The sequence below is a fragment of the Haliotis cracherodii genome, unplaced genomic scaffold, assembly GCF_022045235.1.
Source record: "Haliotis cracherodii isolate W230 unplaced genomic scaffold, xgHalCrac1.p SCAF_16, whole genome shotgun sequence".
Taxonomy (NCBI): Eukaryota; Metazoa; Mollusca; class Gastropoda; order Lepetellida; family Haliotidae; genus Haliotis; species Haliotis cracherodii.
Genome location: NW_027266271.1, coordinates 12,711,838 through 12,732,344, shown reverse-complemented (window position 1 = coordinate 12,732,344; position 20,507 = coordinate 12,711,838). Strand labels below are relative to the sequence as shown.

The 20,507-nt window shown below is 41.0% G+C and overlaps 1 protein-coding gene across 1 annotated transcript; it reads right to left on the bottom strand.

The window, feature by feature from the left end:
- Window positions 1–8,521: 8,521 nt before the first annotated feature.
- LOC139463395 (uncharacterized) lies at window positions 8,522–19,065 on the bottom strand. The gene is made up of 7 exons (XM_071244653.1): window positions 18,775–19,065; window positions 12,934–13,147; window positions 12,420–12,560; window positions 11,560–11,928; window positions 10,853–11,083; window positions 10,032–10,157; window positions 8,522–8,844 (listed from the first exon to the last, which is right to left on the bottom strand). The coding sequence occupies exons 1-7, from the start codon at window positions 19,063–19,065 to the stop codon at window positions 8,522–8,524; spliced, it is 1,695 nt and encodes a 564-aa protein (XP_071100754.1).
- Window positions 19,066–20,507: the final 1,442 nt, after the last annotated feature.

The following is a 20,507-nucleotide window of genomic DNA, read 5'->3' as shown; positions in this document are numbered from 1 at the left end:
TGTGTGTGGTATCTGCAACTCATCTCTCCACATACGCACGCAAAATTTGAACATCACGGACAGCGGACGAGAAGTGGTGCTTTCACAATAGTGTTGGAGTTGACGACACAATAAACGACAGTTTCAATGCCACTAGCGCTAAGCGAAAGAGCTTTAGGCACTTAATGAATGAATGAATGAATGGAGTTTACTGCCGTACCTGCGGACACTGAAACGTAGCCAAATACAGGACTTGGCTTTCGTTGAGACGGGCGCACCCCAGTCAGGAACCCCATCTCCGCGCGCACACTCGGCTCCACTCAGGTAACTTGGTGTGCTTGTACCAACGCCGTCAAAATTTAGGCACCGCTTGCAGGTATCGCCGCTACGACATTAGCGTGTACCGGAGCGCCATGGGTGTTCTAAACCCATATTTGAGGTCCATGTTCGAATCCTGAAAGGGTTTGCTTGTGCAACACCGTCAGATATAAGGCATCGTAGAAATATGCAATTGGGAAACGAAGACATGCATCAACCAAGTCAGCAAGCCTGCCACCTGATCCCGTTAGTCGCCTCTTACGACAAGCTTACTCGCCTCTTAGGACAAGTATGGGTTGCTGAAGACCAATTCTAACCCTGGTCTTTCGGGTAACATACATTATGCTGAAGGCATTTGCTACAAGACTGTTCATTGTTTTGGGGTCTCTTGAAAGCCCGTTAACGGAGGTAATCGTATATTTGTCGGGCGCTTCATTCAGTATTTGTACTCAATTACAATACTAACTAAAATAAAACATAACCGCCACGCAGTGTTACGTTTAACATGTAATCAAGAACAGAAACTGAGGTCACTATGGCAAAATAACTTCATGCAAACTTTCAATATTGTCTGTGAAGAATGTCATTTACGAGAGAAAAATTATGAAAAACTAAATCCAATATGGCCGCTACTAAAAACGATATCCAAAAACGGCTAACAAGTTTGATGTGTTGTATATGGAGATAATTCTCAGAAAGTTTAGAAGGATTTTATTTTGCGGATTCAGAGGAGTATGGATTTGAAGATATGTAGCCAAAACACACCGTGAAAAGATTTTATTCAATATGGCTGCCAAACCACGTGACCAATGATCAAAGACAAAGGACAAACAATGTCAAGCACCACAAGGAGCAACATTTAAAAGTAATCTGACAAGCTGTTGTGGAGCAATAGGGCGAAATATATCTTTGAAAAAAACATGTTGTTGCCTCTCAGGCTTGGAGCAATTTATAATAATGATAATAATAATAATACTCTCAGACAATAGATCCCACCACCCTCGCTCTTCACTCAATCATTCCCTTATATTTACCAATCATAATGGGAGGGCGCCTCCTGATTAACGTTGGGGCTCTTCCTGATAGAATTGTCTTGTGCACTTTTGCATACATATAAACACAAAGAAAAAAGTTAATCACACCCTAATATATTTCAGCACTGTTTGGTAACAGTCATGAAAGATATAATAACGGGAAGAATTGTTTTCTCGAGATGATGTAATCGGTCATGCGTGAAGAAGCTCACGTGCCATGCATGCTACCCTCGAGTATCTCTAAAAGTAGTATATCCAAACGTTAAAATTGCTTTCTTAAGCTCGGTTTTAAACAGTTATTCCATGACAAAGTGTGACCATGGCACGAAGGCGATTGTCAGACGCCACAAGATGGCAAATAATCGGCATGAATAACGCAGGAATGTCTTGTAATGCCATTGGTCGGAATTTGGGGTATCATCACACTGTCGTAAGCCGTTTAGTCGAGAAACATGCTCAGGCCGGTGATGTACAGGACCGTCCCCGATCCGGAAGACCGTCGGGAACTGGCTGAAAGCAGCAGGACTGAGGGCTAGACGAGTCATAAAGCGTCCCTTGTTAAGAGATCACCACAAAGCTGCTCGTTTAGCATGATGTATTGCGCGACATAACTGGAATCTGAGAACTTGGAGACGGATCCATTGGTCAGACGAAAGTCGCTCTCTGGTCCACGTCACTGGTGGAAGAACGGGAGTTTGGAGGCACCGGAACACGGCCTACATCCCAAGGAACCGACTGTCGCATACGGCGGGGGCTCGGTAATGGTTTGGGGGTGTATCTCTCATGATTGCAGGTTGGATTTGGTCACTATAAGGGGCAACTTAACAGGGGCTCAGTACATCCGGGACGATAAGAGGCGAGTCGTCGTTTCTCCTTTTGACAACCACCCTCTTGCATCTCGACCTCAGTACATGGATGACAATGCCGGCCTCATCGTTCGCATGCAGTTGTGGATTACATGAGGGCCATTGCAATAACGACTCTACCCTGAGCCCAGATTTGAACCCTCTTGAACATGGTTGGGATATTCTTGGACGGTGCATACAGGCACGAAATTCTCCTGTACAAGATTTACGCCAAATGGAAGCAGCATTGCATCAGGAGTGGTTGTTGTTGACCCATCAATAGATCCAACGTCTGACTGGAGGAATGAGACATAGGGTGGAATGCGTCATCCGGGCATGTGCCGGCGATACCCGCTACTGATCTGTTTCACATGTCATGTCAAGTAGAGACTGTAAGGAACATTTTCACGTGAAACATCAAACGTAACTCGTTTACTTAATCCTGCAGCTCCATACTTTTTTTAGGTATTGCCTAAAGTCAAAAACAGCACCTGTGTTACATGATGTTTTTGTCAGTAAATTTCAATCACAACTCACCAATATATTCTATATTTGTTGTCAAATGTTTGTTCTGTCCCATGCCATGAGTTTTACCATTTTTCATGGTTCAGAAAAAGGGGTGTACTTAACTTTGTTTGGTATATTTGTCTGATGATCCTCTTGTGAAGCATGTCAAGACTCATGATGAAAACAAGGCATTCCACTGTTTTCGTAAACGAGCCAAGGATGTGGGACCTGATTTCAATGTCAATGTTGGTTTTGCTGATGGTTCTGTACTACTGGGCGGTACAGAAATGAGTGTCAACCAAGCAAAGTGTCTTATCAAATAGGTCCAGACTTTGAAGGAAATGCTATCTGAACGACCACTGCGTCGGGTTTATATGCAGTGTGTTGAAGAGGGTCGGCAACCCTGCAGCGTCATTCGCTTGGATAAAGTCGGCCTGGCCTGAAAAGTGAAACAGAAGGCTTTCTGTTTGCTGCTCAGGACCAGTCACTTGCCACTCGAAACCGTCAGTGTGTGATTTTGTTTCGAAATGTAAATATGAAATGTAGATTATGTCTGTAGATTTTGAAACTGTCGAACACATTGTCAGTGAATGTCCAGCTTTGGCACAAACACAGTATCTTAAGCGGCATGATGTAGTGAAAACGGTCATTGTATTACCGTTTACCACATGCTTGTGGTTTGACACAAAGGTCCATCCATGGTACGTATACGACCCGGAATATGTAGAGGGTGTCATGGAAAATGATAAATACAAAATTCTTTGGAATATCCCCGTAAACAGCTTCAGACGTATCCAACAAACCTTTTTTTATGAATCCAATGAAATCATCTACATCCTCAACAACAAAAGTTCCTGTGACACCAATATTTTACTGAATATTTCAAACAAGTAAAGTTTGGTTTTCAATACATGTATGGAATCAAGTCACAAAAACGCAACTGCTACAGAAAAGTATGCATTCCGTGCAAAAGTTGACATTTATGCAAGCCCATTTCACTGGCCAAGAATGGGTATAAAAACATGTGCGTTAACGGGATTCCATATGCATTGTTTAGCATCGTGCTGACCGAAAACACTCAGAAAAAACACAAAATTACGAAATTTCTCAACATTACGAAATGCCACTCCTGTCAGAAAATGAGCGTCTGTGAGCCATTGGTATGCTTGAAGCAGGATCGAGTCAACGTGATGTTGCAAGACAATTTAACGTCCACAGAAACACCATTTGGTGTTTATGGCAACGTTGGCAACAGACGAATGCAGTCACATGTACAAATGTTATGGCGCGATGTTGCCAAAACGCAAGACGCACAGTAAGCTCAGTCAAGTCTGTAGGATGTTGTATGTTTTAAAATATGGCTCCGAATGGTTCCCTCTACTAGTGTTTTTGCGTGTGAGCTGTTAAGCGGCATACGCGCTAAAGATACTATTTAGAAAGAGAATACAGGTGATGTACAGCTGGATTAAAAGATTAAACAGTTGTGACAAACTGATTGGATCCTTATCAAAACAATCTATTGCTTGACTAGATGCACATTGGCAGATGAGATGTAATAGATTAGAGTTATCTGCCCCTGCCTAGAACGGACGTGCTCATGCCGGCTCCTGAGAACCTGAAAAGAAAATCCAACATTATAGGCCAACATGAACGCCATCCACGGGTAAATACATGAAGATATTGGGAATTAACACTACATATACACCCTGTGAAGAATTGATTTAGGAATTTTGAATATTCTGACTTTTATGAAATTTCACCCGACTCTGTGAAATCTCGCCTCGTGACAGTAAAGTTGGCACGTATGAAAATAAAACGAAAACGTCTAACAAGAAATCCCTCCATAAACCTTATTGATGTGCAGAGTTTCAGTCTGCCTGGGACCTAGTAGTGAACGTCTATGGCTCAGATGTAAGAATGTCTCTCAGAAACGGGCATTAAAACACGCCTTTGTCTCTAATCGTAAATCTTTTGATAAGCTGCATAGAAAAGTCAAACTCTCCTTTCAGTTAGGACGTCAGCAGCGACTGTTGCATGATACAAAGATAGTAATAGCAGAGATTTTTTGAAACTTATTGGTAAGATTGGCTTAGCTTCCGATCGGGATTCTGTCATTCCATGTGAGATAATCCAGGGAGACACGGTTGTCACCGATAAGTCGCGGGTTTTAGATGCATGGAAATGTGAGTATAGCTCGTTTTTTAACACTGATCCAGTGGGTGTATTTGATGAATCTTTCAATGATCAGATCAAGGACGAGTTAAGCAACATGGTTGTTGACCCCCCTCAGGTAGATGTAGATGTAAACAGTCTGCAGGCCCCTATATCACGCAATGAGGTAGTACGCTCTGTTAGCCGCTCTAATTGTGGTAAGGCCGTAGGCTGTGACCATATAACTGCAGAGGCACTTAAGAATGATACTTGTGTTGACATTCTGCACCGGATTTTTACTTACTGCTTCGAGAATAATGTTTGTCCAGATATTTGGCATGAAAGTATAATAACGCCTATTATGAAACCGGGTAGTGACCCCAGAGATCCCCTTGGCTATCGTGGTATATCACTACTTTCCATTCCTTGTAAGATATATTCAGATACACTAAACTCTCGTTTCACAAGTTGGCTAGAAGATAATGACATATTGGCTGAGTAGCTAAATGGATTTCGAAGTATGCGTAATACTTTTGAGCACATATACACTTTGTTTTCAGTAATTTATAACAGGAAATCTACATCTAAGTCCTCTGCATTTGTCTGTTATATCGCTGCCATGAAGGCCTTTGACCGTGTTAATCGAGACTGCTTATGGTACAAACTGATGAAGTTAGGAATGAATGATAAATTTTATTCTGCTGTAAAGTCTTTATCGACATGTCGGTTTATTTGAAATTTCAAGCCACGCATTTACGGAAACGAAACATACAAATCATGTGCTTGGAATATTGATGCTATTCTTTTCCAGCAATAAGAGATACTTCAAAATCGTCTTTATGTAGTTAATTGATGCATCTGACCGTTTCTGGTCATTAGCTGACATTATTAAACCATTCATGTGTAATCCGATGTCCTTTTCTCCTCAAGGACTAATTTTCTGATTTTCACGATGTATACAAAAGAACAACTGTACTCCGGAGATCGTATATAACAGCATAACATAAAATATGTTCTGAATATGCTTATTCTTGAACAACGACGATACTCAATTTAAATGTAATATGGCTGAATTCCACATTAGACATACCACACTTTTGATTGTTTGGATGCTCATGTTCACTGGAAATATTTGGAATAGTTATATTCTGTATTTTGAATTAACCCAGTCCCCCGTGTGTTTTTTTAATCAGCCACATGTGAAACGTTTGGTAGCAAAGTCAATGCAAAATCGGAGTAGTGTGTCGGCAAATTTGCATCAAGGCTGTAGTATTTTTCAACCGTTTAATGGAATTCAGCATACAGCCGTAGCTCTGGTCACTCATATATTTTGTGTCCCATGGCTCAAATCTATTTGCGTCTGTACAGTGTTCCACTGACCTCAATAATCTGTTGGATGAAGGCACAGCTCTCTACAGTCACATAGTTAACACCGAAGGCTATGAGGGGTATTTAGGTCATAATCAGCTCCCAACAGCCACTGCCTCAAGCGATATTGTCTACAAAACAGATCAGTTTTATGGCTCCGTCATAGGTGCTCCAAATATTGAAGCAGGGGAAAAAATTTCAAAGAATCATTTCTACAATCAATATTGATATCCGCGTCACTTTTGGTAACTTTTAATTATGTCTCCATTTTTACGGATTTTGATTCGTATGCATTATTTGACTCTCATCAGCGGAATGGTTTGGGTCAGATTGATCCGAATGAACCAGCGGTTTTACTTCTGTTTAGTAGAATGGATGAATTGTTATGTTACATCTTAACAGTATATCAGGCGACTATGTCGTAAGAGGCGACAAACGGGATCGGGTGGTCAGGCTTTGGTTGCTGCATGACATCGATCCCATTTGCGTGGATCGATGCTCATGATATTAAGCACTGGAGTGTCTGGTCCAGACTCGATTATTTACAGAACGCCGTCATATAGCTGGAATATTGCTGAGTTTGGCGTTAAACGACAAACCAATCAATCATCATCATATGAACTCATTGTCATTGTTACAGGTAAACCACATTCCACAACAGTTACAGACACTGGATAAAAAAAACAGTACATAGAAAAATACCAAAGTAACTCAACTCATCATGATCACAAATACTATTCTTTGAAAGGAAGAAATACAAAAAAGAAACTTACCAAAAAACGTAAAACAAGAGACTAGGAATCTCCGTTATTGATTAGTCCCAGTATTGAAATGTTCTCCAACTACGTGATATTTTCAGTATGTGCATCTGTGGTTGTGACAAAAAAAACTTATCTAGTATGACTTTTTTGCCATATGGAGCCCTTTGTTTTTTCATTTACATTATTATAATCAAATGTCAAGTGTAAAAAGAATGTGATCTATTATTTGAGTATGTGCATCTGCCAATGTTGTTGGCAGTTTTGATACTATTTCCACATGTTTACATTTGTGCCAGAAATTGCTTCCATTTCCTTCGATCTACTTTTTAAGTAAAGACCCAGGTTAGAATAGGTCTTCAGCAACCCATGCTTGCCGTAAGAGGCGGCGAACAGGATTGGGTAGTCAGGCTCGCCGATTTGGTCGATGCATAACATCATATTCCAATTGCATAGTTTGATGCTCTTGGTGTCAATCACTGGATGATCTGGTCCAGACTGGATTATTTACATACCGCCGTCGTATGGCTGGAATACTGTTGAGTGCGGCGTTAAACAAGAAACTATTTTTAAATAGACCTACCCTATGCAAATGTATCAACTGTATTGCCCAATACTCAAAAAAAATAATATATTTTCCACAACAATATGTGTTGTGTTATTTGTGGTTAATATAATTATGCTCCTTCATGCCTTTCAGTAACATCATAATTATGCGTTTGTGAGGCATCACATATGGCGGGGAACTTTGATGCTTTGCATCACTGTTTTCTTGTATATGCTTATAGCATATGGATAACTATGGATTACATAACGGGGTAAAAACGACGCAGCAGGTGTCTGAACCGTTTGCATGAGGTCGAATTAAAATTAAGGACCGACCATTTGTTTGCAAAAGACTTTGAAGGAATACAAACCATTTTTAACGACAAATAAAATTTGCTTTGACCAACCACTTCTATTTGTTAACTTCATTACAAATAACGATGTCAATGTTTGAAATATGTTACAGTTTCCCACTTCCAAACGAGAGATCCGTCTATACTACAACACGGTTTGGATGCATCTTTGATTAACAGGTTCGAGGGCATGAAAATGTTGGGACCGAGACATTAAAACTACCCCTCTCCCCGACCCGAACCCCCAACCCCGCTTCCCAAACCCGGGTCTTCGGCGTGACGAGCGAACGCTTTAATCACTAGGCTACCCGACCGCCCCTTGTATAATTGAGATGGGTTATTCTCTGGCGTTGATTTTATATAGTTACGTTGTCAGTACCATTGGCATTGGACTTCAATGTGATTTGGTGTCCATCATCAATATTTTGTGTCATTGACTGTTATCACTGAGACTGTATATTTAGTATTAGCTCATTTCTTTCACAACATGAAATTGTTATGGTGTGTCATATAAATTGTTGTCAACGAAATGTAATTATCAACATTTTTTATTCAGTACAGAAGAAATATATTCAAATGTGCCTGCTGGCAAAACAAACAATAAAAAGTACAGTTCATTTTTGCGAATCAATCGTTTAGCAATCTACCGGAGCAACACTAGTTTACCCAGAGTTCTCTGTCTCCCCCTCGCGAAGGTCCTCGACAGGGACCTCTGCCTCCTCCTCACCAGGCTCTTCCGCCTCTTCATCACCAGGGTTATCTGCCTCCTCCTCCTCGACACGGTCCTCGACACATTCCACGACAACGTTCTCCGCCTCCTCCTCCTCGCCGGTAGTCTCCGCGCATATCGCAATAGCCCGGGAGAAATTGTCATCACTGAGAGGGGGCCAGCGTTTTATCAGCACGCATACTATGATGGCACCAACTCCGGCAATGATCAGAGACACGCCAGCAAAATACAAGGCTACACGATCGGATTGTTTTTCTGAAATGGCAAACAGAATGCTTAACTGACAGTGGTCATGTTTGATGGTGTTAGTGTGAAACACTTTGCGAAAATATTTTTTGTGGTTACAACGTACATCCACTTGACACATGATGCATATGTATTTGTAGATATTATTAGTGTGTGAGTGAATTGGGTTTAACGCCGCTTTTAACAGTATTCTAGTTAGATCACAGCTTAATGTGGGAAGAAAGCCCGAAGTGATACAGGTCTCAGACGTTTACCACTTCGGTGAAACCCACGAGCACGGGTATGGTGCTGACAAACCTAGAAACATAATCGGGGCGCACCGGAATTCGAACCCACAATCATAGGTTTCTAGCGTGCCCAAGGGACGCAACTCTCCACAGCGAATCGCGGCGCCTTAGACTGTAGATATTATTAGACGTATTTGTAGATAATAGATTAGTAGATAGTATTGATATAAAGATCTAAATGTGAATTTATTGATTTTGTACATGGAATAATATCTGTATATGGTATAGCATGGAATAGGACATTAATGTATTGTCACGAAATTATTGTTGTTATATTCGGTTAAAACATTATTATGTACAAATAATGTGACAAAAGAGAACTATATGGATTTTATTCCTGTAAATATGTGCATATAAATAATATCAATATGAGTTTGGTTCAACATGACATATTTAATTTGATATATGATTTTGTGTTTTAATATCCTTATGCATTATGTTAGTTTTATGAATTATGCAGATGTACGTGCATGACTCAGTTATTTCAGTAAAATCAAACAGAGAAACGAATTATGTCTTAATAACCGACAATCATTCAATTAGATTTTTGATAAAGCCTAAAACGTTAAGATGTCGAGCTGTCAGTAAAGTTCCAATTAACATTTGTTCGCAACAGATGATGAATATTATATGACTGATTCACTCACAGTTAGGACTGATGCCTGGGCGGTTAAAGCAGACATTTTAGAAAATTACAATGTTACTTCTTTCAGAAGGTGACATTATAGACAATTATCAATACACAGCTTAAACAATACAGTACGTTGTTCATGTAAAACAGACAATATTATTTGACGACAGTGTGTAGTGTGTCAGTGTTGACTCCGAGCCGACCCCGTCACTTTGACACTGTTTCCTGTTTTACAGGTTTACGGGACTCAAACAGCAGAAACACAGAATTTTACCCACCCATGATGGAGATTCCTATAAGTCCTCCCACTTCCCCAAAGCAAACCAGCACTGGGAGGGCCACTTTTATATTACTTCTACCCGTAGTGTTGATCAACACAAGTGGCATCAATACTTGATGGAGCCCTGGAACATTAATACAAATCACAAATCAGTAAGCTTTCAGATACAGTAAAGTACAGTTATAACGAACTCGAAGGGACTACTAATTTTAGTTCGCTATAACCGTAGTTTGTTATTAGCATATATACAGCATAACTACAGCAAATAGTCGGGACCAAAAATGAAAGTTTGTTATATCCGTAAGTTCGTTATAAGCGTGCTCGTTATAACCGTAGTTTACTGTACATCTACCACAGTTATTGCATTCAGACAAAACACATAACACCATAAAAGTGCAATCACAAAACTATAACTGAAGTGTGAGTGAGTGAGTGAGTGAGTGAGTGAGTGAGTGAGTGAGTGGGTGGGTGGGTGGGTGGGTGGGTGGGTGGGTGAGTGAGTGAGTGAGTGAGTGAGTGAGTTACGGTTTATGTCACACTTATACACTTCACAGCATGTCAGTTTGATGTAGACGGAAAACCGAAAGTAATGCAACTCTTAGACGGTTACCTCTTTGGTGAACCTTCGAGCACTGGGTGGTGCTAACGTCCCTAGAAATATGAGGGTGAATCTGGGATTTGAACCCACGGTCACTGCTTTCTGTCACATCTAAGGGACGCTACTCTGGATGGTAATAGCTGATCATAAAAGTAAAGAATATATAAAGAATGCATAGTGAGTGCACAGAGTATATGAGGTACACTCACTAGTTTACCTACCAATGGCTGCTCCAAGGTAGAAAATAGCCATCTTTCGCGTAAATCTAGATTTGACCATGGTGAGGAGGCCCGCAGCTAGGACTGATGTCCCCATCGATAAAAGAGCTGACTTTTTTAGACTTTCCTTCTTTGGGATGATCAGCAGAACAGACAGCACGAGAAACTGACTGACGAAAATGTTAAATACACCTTCATCGATGGCTGCGTTACTTAGTAGAAGGATTGACAACCCTGTAAGACAGAAATAAATAACCAGACAGTGAACAACATTCCTTTATGGTTACAACACACAACTATGAATCATGACAAGGCAAACACGACGAAGCACACAGCTGCAAAATGTGTCTGGCCCATTTGTGTAAAGTCATCTTACGATCAAGAACTGGTCATGTTCTTGCAAATTATTTTAAAGGCATATAAACTAGTTTCGTTTCAATAACGACACATAATACTTGTTTTGTCAACCCCTGTTATCTGTCAGATTCATTAAAAATACCATGGTCAATGTCAAGGTCAGACATTCATTCAAGGTTTAAACTATGACAGTCTTATGTGGGAGGATTCTAGATTTCGAATCAAGGACAAGCTGGTTATGGCACATAAGGGACGTAACTCTGCACACCGATTTGGAACTCCTCGGTCTACTAAGTCACACGTGCACCAAGATTCAAGTTTATAAAGTCATTTGAAAACCTTCAACAACCTACCCATAGACGCGAGAACTGTTATCAGGATCAAGAAATAAATCGGTGGATGTTTGACGAGCCTGGTCACATTATGCTGGGCCTGTGAGTTCTTCTGAAGAAATATACCAGCGAGAAGTCCTATGACACCCGTTATCTCAAACACTCTCATAACGTGAGGCCAATCTCTGTGGACGAGAGACACTACCGGATCATAACTTGTCATCCGCCAGACCGCCTTGACTTGATATATGTAGAAGGAGCCGCTGGCAATAATGACTTTCCCAATGAGGAAGCTGATGTAACTGATGATAAGTGCGAGAGCTGGGCGAGTGTTGAGGTGGTCGACGGTACTCACGACACCAGTCGTCCGAAAAAGACCCCCAGCAAAACCTTAAATAAGTTTGATTAAAGTCATATACTCCAAAATAATTTTACATATAACCTTATACATCGCTTGTGTAGTCGACCACATTAAATATTTGCACATCGTCTAGAGCGCTCATAGGTCCAGAAGTGAGTGCTACTTTGAAAAAGTAGCATTGTGTATAAATATTAAGACATGGATGTATCTACGCTGGAATAAGCTACTCAAAAGCTCTTTGCAAATACTATCTGTATGACATCATTTCTTTTTGTCATATTCAGTCCCACGTGGACACACGGAATAGTTCCTTTTAAAAGTGCCTAGTTTATTACAAATAACATCGGAATCCACGTATGAGACGTAGAGTTTATATAACATTCCTAATTAAGGCATTTCAAGGAAAGATAATTGTATCTTAAGTTGCATTCATTCGTTGCCTGTGTGGCCGTTCCATTCTGAAACTTTAACCAAACTATATAAGGTTACAAATGAAAGTCATTCCATGAGTTCGACAAACCTCCCGTAATGCTAAATAGGATTGTCATGACATCGCCTGTGGTTGTCAATGACAACAGGATAGAAAAAATGAGTAGGACACTTCCCCACTGGGCGATCTTCCGGGCGCTGAATCTGACCAGAAGCGGCGCACAGGAAACAGCTGAAATACACAACAGTTGTGCAATATAAAGGTACGCTTTGTGACTAAAGTTGTGACTTAATGCAAAATATGACAATATGTACTTGATACATTACAATAACGTGACATAATATGCATTTTAGGCATTGATAATTACAAATTTAAGTAATTAACAGACGGATATGACGTTGGTGACCATGGTGTATTTAGCTTAGATGAATCAATTCAGTTATCGTGACATGGTTAAAGCAGTAACTCGTTAATCTGAAGTTCGATTCCCAACACGGGTACAATGCGTGCAGCCCATTTCTGATGTCCCCTGCCGTGCTAGTGCTGAGCAATTGCACAAAGCGACATGAACCATAATCACTCAGCTATCTTAAACATAATATACCTGCCAGTGCAAAGGACACCCTAAATATTCTTTGTTCTTTGGCCACCATCTCTCCATTTTCATAGAATCTTTGTCCAAAGCGGGTCTTGTCAACGAACAGGAAGGACGTGTAGAACAACCCAGCTGAGACGTTCACTATCTGACTGGCAAATATGGGAACGAGAAAAAGCATGGTCTTCTTACATTTGGCCCATGCTCTATTTCTCAGTGTAAGCTGAAAATAATTAGGAAACCGTGTTAATATCTGTACAATGTCAGTGATGCCATAACGACTTTGTTTCACATCAGTACCATTCTGTTTCTCTGATTCAATGTTTTCGCTGAGTGTTTGTTTGGATTTGAAATTACTGATAATTCATGTTACTTTATTCTTATATTTGTATGTGTTATGTTGAGACATAACAAAGTCATGAGACCTCAAGAATACAGTTGGTCTTAGGACATCTCTTAATGGCCTTATAAGAACCTTTCAGCACTGCAAGGAGAGCAAACAGACCAAATCAGCCATTGTGGGCCGCGCTCTCCTTGAGTCTGATTACACGTATTTGTTCCTCTTTTGCAAGTAATGTTTATTACGTAGGCGTTTCTACACACTGAATTAATTAAAATAGTTAGTATAATAGTATTACGTATGTAATTTTCATGAATTTTCATGAATTTTCATGAATTTTCATGTTTCATAGGAATCAAGAAAACCTGAACACGAGACTCGTTGATTGTATGTGAATTTGTAAGTAGTGCCATTGTAGTGATCATCATCAGCTCAGGTCCTTTACCCCCTCTTCTCCCAGGAGAAACCCACCCAGAACGTTTCAGAGAATGTGAAAACTCCCCAACACTGCAGCCTTCTGCATTACCTAGATTGGCAGAAGGGATGTATTCCTGGCAACAAACCCGGGCACTTTCCCAATGTCATTCAACAGATTGGACGGTACCAAACCCAAGGCACCGAGAACAATGGGGAGTTGGACAACTTGGTACTTGGGATGCAAGCGTGACATTTCGAAAGCGAGGTCCGCATATTTGCCATGTTTTTCCTGAATCTTGTCAATCACATTAGTGTCAAAAGGGACAGAAAGTCCAATAATATAAATGATTTCATCGGATTTATAAAAAAAGGTTTGTTGGATACGTCTGAGGCTGTTTATGGTCATATTCCAAAGAATTTTGTATTTATCATTTTCCATGACGCCCTCTACATATTCCGGGTCGTACCATGGATGGACCTCTGTGTCAAACCACAAGCATGTCGAAGAGGGTAATAAAATGACCGAGCCACTATATCATGCCGCTTAAGGTACTGTGTTTGTGCCAAAGCTGGACATCCAATGACAATGTGTTCGACAGTTTCATTAAATTCATTACATAATCTACATTTCATATTTACGTTTTGATGCATAATCACACACTGACGGTTTCGAGTGGCACGTGACTTTTCAGGTCAGGCCGACTTCATCGAAGCAAAGGACTCTGCAGGGTTGCTGATCTTCTCAACACACTGCATATTAACTCGATGCAGTGGTCGTTCAGATAGTCTCTCCTTAAAAGTCTGGGCCGATTTGATAAGGCACTTCGTTTGGTTGACACTCATTTCTGTACCGTCCAGCAGTACAGAACCATCAACAAAATCAACACTGACATTGAGATTATGGCTTGTTTAAGGAAACTGTGGAATGGCTTGTTTTTATCATGAGTCTTGACATGCTTCACACGAGGATCATCAGACATGGGATAACTGGCGTAAATCTTGTACAGGAGGATCTCGTGCCTGTATGCGCCACCCACGAATATCCCAAACATGTTCAAGGGGGTTCAAATCTGGGCTCATTGCTGGCCAGGGTAGGGTCGTTATTGCATTGACCCTCATGTAATCCACGACTGCATGCGAAAGATGAGGCCTGGCATTGTCATCCATGTACTGAGGTGGAGTAGCAAGAAGGTGGTTTTCAAAATGAGGAACGACGACTGGCCTCAAAACGTCCCAGATGTACTGAGCCCCTGTTAAGTTGCCCCTTAAGGTGACCAAATCTAACCTGCAATCATGAGAGATACACCCCCAAACCATTGACGAGGCCCCGCCGTATGCAACAGTCGGTTTAATGTTCCTTGGGGTGTAGGCAGTGTTCCGGTGCCTCTAAAGTCTCGTTCTTCCACCAGTGACGTGGAGCAGAAGGCGACTTTCGTCTGACCAATGGATCCGTCTCCATGTTCTCAAATTCCAGTTCTGTCGCGCAATACATCATGCTAAACGAGCAGCTCTGTGGTGATCTCTTAACAAGGGACGCTTTATGGCTCGTCTAGCCCTCAGTCCTGCTGCTTTCAGCCGGTTCCTGACGGTTCTGGTGCTGAAACGGCGATTGGGCAACCACAGCTGTTTCAGACGAGTACTTGTTAAACAGGGTTCTCGGCGTATGAGACGAAGAAGGTCCCTGTCTTCGCGATGTGTCACCACAGCAGGTCTTCCGGATCAGGGACGGTCCTGTACATCACCGGTCTGAGCATGTTTCTCGACTAAACGGCTTACAACAGTGTGATGATACCCCAAATTCCGACCAATGGCATTACAAGACATTCCTGCGTTATGCATGCTGATTATTTGCCATGGTCACACAATGTCATGGAATAACTGTTTAAAACCGAGCTTAGGAAAGCAATTTTACGTTTGGATATACTGCTTTTAGGGATACTCGAGGGTAGCACGCTGCACGGGCATACCATGCATGGCACGTGAGTTTTCGTAACGCATGACCGATTACATCAACTCGAGAAAACATAATTCTTCCCGTAATTACATCTTTCATGACTGTTACATATATTGGATATCGTTTTTAGTTTTTGATCCATTTTCTCTCGTAAATGACACTTTAAATATCATATCTTGTGAGGTTCTTCACAGACAATATTGAAAGTTTGCATGAAGTTATGTTGCCATAGTGACCTCAGTTTTTGTTCTTGATTACATGTTAAACGTTACACTGCCTGGCGGTTATATTTGATTTTAGTTAATATTCTAATTGAGTACAAATACTGAAGGAGGCGCCTGACAAATAAACGATTATCCCCGTTAACTGGCTTTCAAGAGGCCCAAAAGCAATGAACAGTCTTGTAGCAAATGTCTTCAGCATTATGTATGTAACCCGTAAAGACCAGGGTTAGAATTGGTCTTCAGCAACCCATACTTGTCTTAAGAGGCGAGTATGCTTGTCGTAAGAGGCCACTAACGGTATCGGGTGGTCAGACTTGCTGACTTGGTTGATGCATGTCTTCGTTTCCCAATTGCCAATTTCTACGATGCCTCATATCTGACGGCGTTGCACAAGCAAACCCTTTCAGGATTCGAACATGGATCTCAATTTCGTAGCGGCAATGCCTGCAAGAGGTGCCTAAATTTTGACGGCCTTGGTACAAGCACACCAAGCCTACCTGAGTGGAGCCGAGTGATGGGGTTCCTGACTGGGGTGCGCCCGTCTCAACTAAAGCCAAGTCCTGAGCGGAACTGGGGTTCCCGTATTTGGCTACGTTTCAGTGTCCGCAGGTACGGCAGTAAACTCCATTCATTCATTCATTCAGTCAGTCACTAAAGCGCATTCACTTAACGCTAGTGGCATTGAAACTGTCGTTTATTGTGTCGTCAACTCACACACTATTGTGAAAGCACCACTTCTTGTCCGCTGTCCGTTATGTTCAAAGTTTGTGTGCGTATGTAGAGAGTTGAGTTGCGGATACCACACACATTCAATGATTCGAAAATTGTTGCCATAAATGAAGTTTTTACACAGTAGTGGCCCTTGGTCCATGTTATTTACGAAATGAACTATTAGTGAGTGTTATTCATCGTACAATAAAACACTGCAGGGAGAATAAACCATGGATGGCCCAGTGCAGTGTTTTATTGTACACTAAACAAAGTCAACGAGTCGGTTGTTTCTTATATGAGATATCAACATTATGTACAGCCTGTTTAAGGATGATAAAAAAATGTACAAGCTTTAAATATATTTACCGTAAATAATAATGACCCCCTCAATAGAATCCCACCTCGGCAATGTGTGACAAGTCCATTTTATGCACTGGTGGGTATTTCTCACAATCCTCACCTCGTTAACTTGTACCTTTCCTCCCAACACCGGTTGCCATATATCTCACCATTTGGGGGTGCTACATCTATGGGGAACACCTCACTAGACACAAATAACTCTCAAAAATAACGTCGTCATATATACGAAGTCATCAAGTTGCGAGCACATGTTCGAATCCCCAGAAATGACGTCATGATTAGAATAATGTTTAATCGTGACATATAGGACGCTTCGTTCTTCATTGTTCTTTGCGATTTATCGCGTAGCTATCTTATATTGCTATATAGTGCATAGTGTCTTGACAAGTTTTCTCAGAAACTACTGAATGAAACTTTAAATTTGCAAGCGTAACTCAGAGATACTTATTGAGACAGAGAGTCAAATTGGTCCCATAAATTATTTTGTGTGTATTAATTTCACACTTAATCATTTTTTTCTTATGACATAAAGCGACCCTAGTGCTCATCTCTTAAGGGTTAATAGGACTCGGTTTTTTATAAATAGCGTTATAATACATATTATTCACTACTATATAAACAAACCAAATTCTTTTGTGCGGGGGATAGTAATAACGCTGTTTCCTTGTTTTTGAATGTCTAGTGAGTTGTTCCCCTTAGATGCCGCTGGGCAAAGCATATGAACGTTATGACCGAACGATCGCATCCAAACGTGGGAGAGATATGACAATCGGTATTGAGAGTAATTGTGAGAATATCTGGGAAATACCAAACGTAATTATAATCTACCGGTTCATAAAACAGACCTGTCCGACATTGCCAAGGTCGGATTGTATTCAGGGAGTCATCATTATTTAAATACCGGTAAATACTTTTCAAGCATGTAAGTTTTATTAACATACTGAAAAAGGCAGTTGATGTCTCATATGGGAAAGAAACGACTCGTGGTCGCTGCTTGTCGTACAATAAAACACTGCAGGTAGAATATATATTTCTTCTCTCTGCATAATTGATTCATTGGACGATTGTAACTCCCACTCGTCGTTTATTTCTTAAGTAAGTTTCACCACGTTTTCGAAAGATGCATACTTCTGAAACCTACATGTGTGTGTATTTACGAGGATAAACCGCAAAGTGGTCCTACAGATATTTCTTTCGTTCGTGTTTAAGCACTTGCATAAGAGTGAGTGAGTGAGTGAGTGAGTGATTATGGTTTTACGCCGCTTTTAGCAATATTCCAGCAATATCACGGCGGGGGACACCAGAAATGGGCTTCACACATTGTACCCAACTTGCATAAGAAGGGAATGTCACCAAAGGAATATCCTGCCTTTCCGGCAAACGCAAGTAAATTGTTCTAAATGTAGTATGCCATCGGTTCCCAGTGAATTTTCCTGTCATCAAATACTCAATAGGGGGCACGGGTGGCCCAGTCGTCTAATTCGCCGCGATTCGCTGTGCAGAGTTGCGTCCCTTAGGCACGCCAGAAACCTATGATTGTGGGTTCGAATCCCGGTTCGCCCGGATTATGTTTCTAGGTTTGTCAGCACCATACCCGTGCTCGTGGGTTTCACCTAAGTGGTAAACGTCTGAGACCTGCATCACTTCAGGCTTTCCTCCAAAATTAAGCTGACACGCCGTGATATTACTGGAATAATATCGAAGGCGGCGTTAAACCCAACTCACTCACTCAAATAATCAATAAAACATGTTACGTGTTTATCTCCTGAATGAACCGAAAGAGAAACACACAGCTAATCATTAAATAACCCTATGCGTTAAAAACATACAATTTCATCTCTTACCGTATGTGACACTGCTTCAATGTAATCATACGCAGGGTTGCCTTCTCCAAGGCTTTCGTAGTCATTAGCTTCAGGTTCCCGTTCGTCGATCGCTTGTTGGTAGGGAGGGGCTGGGTTGACGCCGTCACTGTATTCCATAGAACCAGGATTGTTGTGGTCAGTGCTGGCGGTAGTCGACTTGAATTCATGCTCAGGAAGATTGTTTTCCTGTAGGGTCTCTTGTTCCCCAGGAACAGGAATGATTTCATCCCCAGATTCCCGATGAGAAGATTGTCTGAATGCAGCCGACATTGTTGGTAATGTGAGAGTAATATATGCTCTTTGTAGCAAGTCCTTATATACTTGATATCAATGAGAGAAAAGTGACGTCAAAACGAAGTCGTGACACTATGGTGTGTTTGGAGGAAGTTTCTCTCTTGTTTCGTGTTAAGTTGAATGTTCATACGGACGTTTCTTTGTTCAATAGTTACTTTAAGTTGTCAAAAAGAAATATGCATGTCCCACACGCAAATTAATTATTCTAGAAGTAATCATTCCGGTTTCATTTTTGGGTTATTTTAAGGAAGTTTTCAATAAATGGATGTAATTGAGTGAGTGAGTTGGGTTAAACGCCGCTTTGAACAGTATTCCAGTTTTATCACGGCATGTCAGCTTAATGTGGGAGGAAAGCCCGAAGTGATGATGTCTCAGACGTTTACCACTTCGATGAAACCCACGAGCACGGGTATGGTGCTGACAAACCTAGAAACATAATCGGGGCGAACCGGAATTCTAACACACAATCATAGGTTTCTGGCGTGTTCAAGGGACGCAACTCCGCACAGCGAATCGCGGCGCCTTAGACGACTGGGCCACCCGTGCCCCCAAATGGATGTAACCATAGTAAGGTGAATCAATGGATCATCCAGCTTCAAACTTCTAAAGATGTTTTGAGGAATAGAAACTGAATAATTTCTATTTCTTCTTGTATCATGGACAACATTTCTCAACCATAAGGATCGGACAATTCATGTGAATTTTAAGATGTTTTCTCAATGGAATCATTATGACAAGTAATTTTAAAATAAAGCATTTACACTTTATTTCTCATGAACTCGGACGATAGAATGAGGCTCAAAAGGCACTTTGAACTATCTTTCACAATTTGTCTTTCTCGTCTCTGCTCAAATCGTACCCATATACATACATACATGTGTGACTTCCATGGTAATCACAATCAAGTAGCAATTTTTTGGCATCGATCACCAATGTAAGTAGAAAATATGATGACACAGAGTGTGTTAATGGAGTGCAGGGCGGTATAGTATGTACATTCTCTGGATCTGTGTTTCCTTTCCTTTTTTTTTGTTATACAATATTTTTTTACCGAAATTGTTACTTTATCGCTTTTTCCACAGGCGAAAATGGGGGTCGAACAATTTTCGGTGAGATGATTCATTTTTTTAGAAAAAACGGCTAAATTGATTCAATTTTTTTCTAAAAAACTTGCCATACATGTATGTCAGTAGTATTTTGTTTTTGGCAGACCATGTGTTTAAAATGGCGTGCGGTGGAAGATAATGAGAAAGGCTTTGGCCCATTCCCCACAAGGTGTGTTTTGGTCCTGAGAGGGGAATGATTTGAATGTTAATTTCCGATCGATGTGAGGAGCATTACGGTCAACTGAACAAAGTCACGTCGAGCAGAAAATGATGGATTGGGCGTTCCCAACCATCGCGACCGCACGGGTGCCA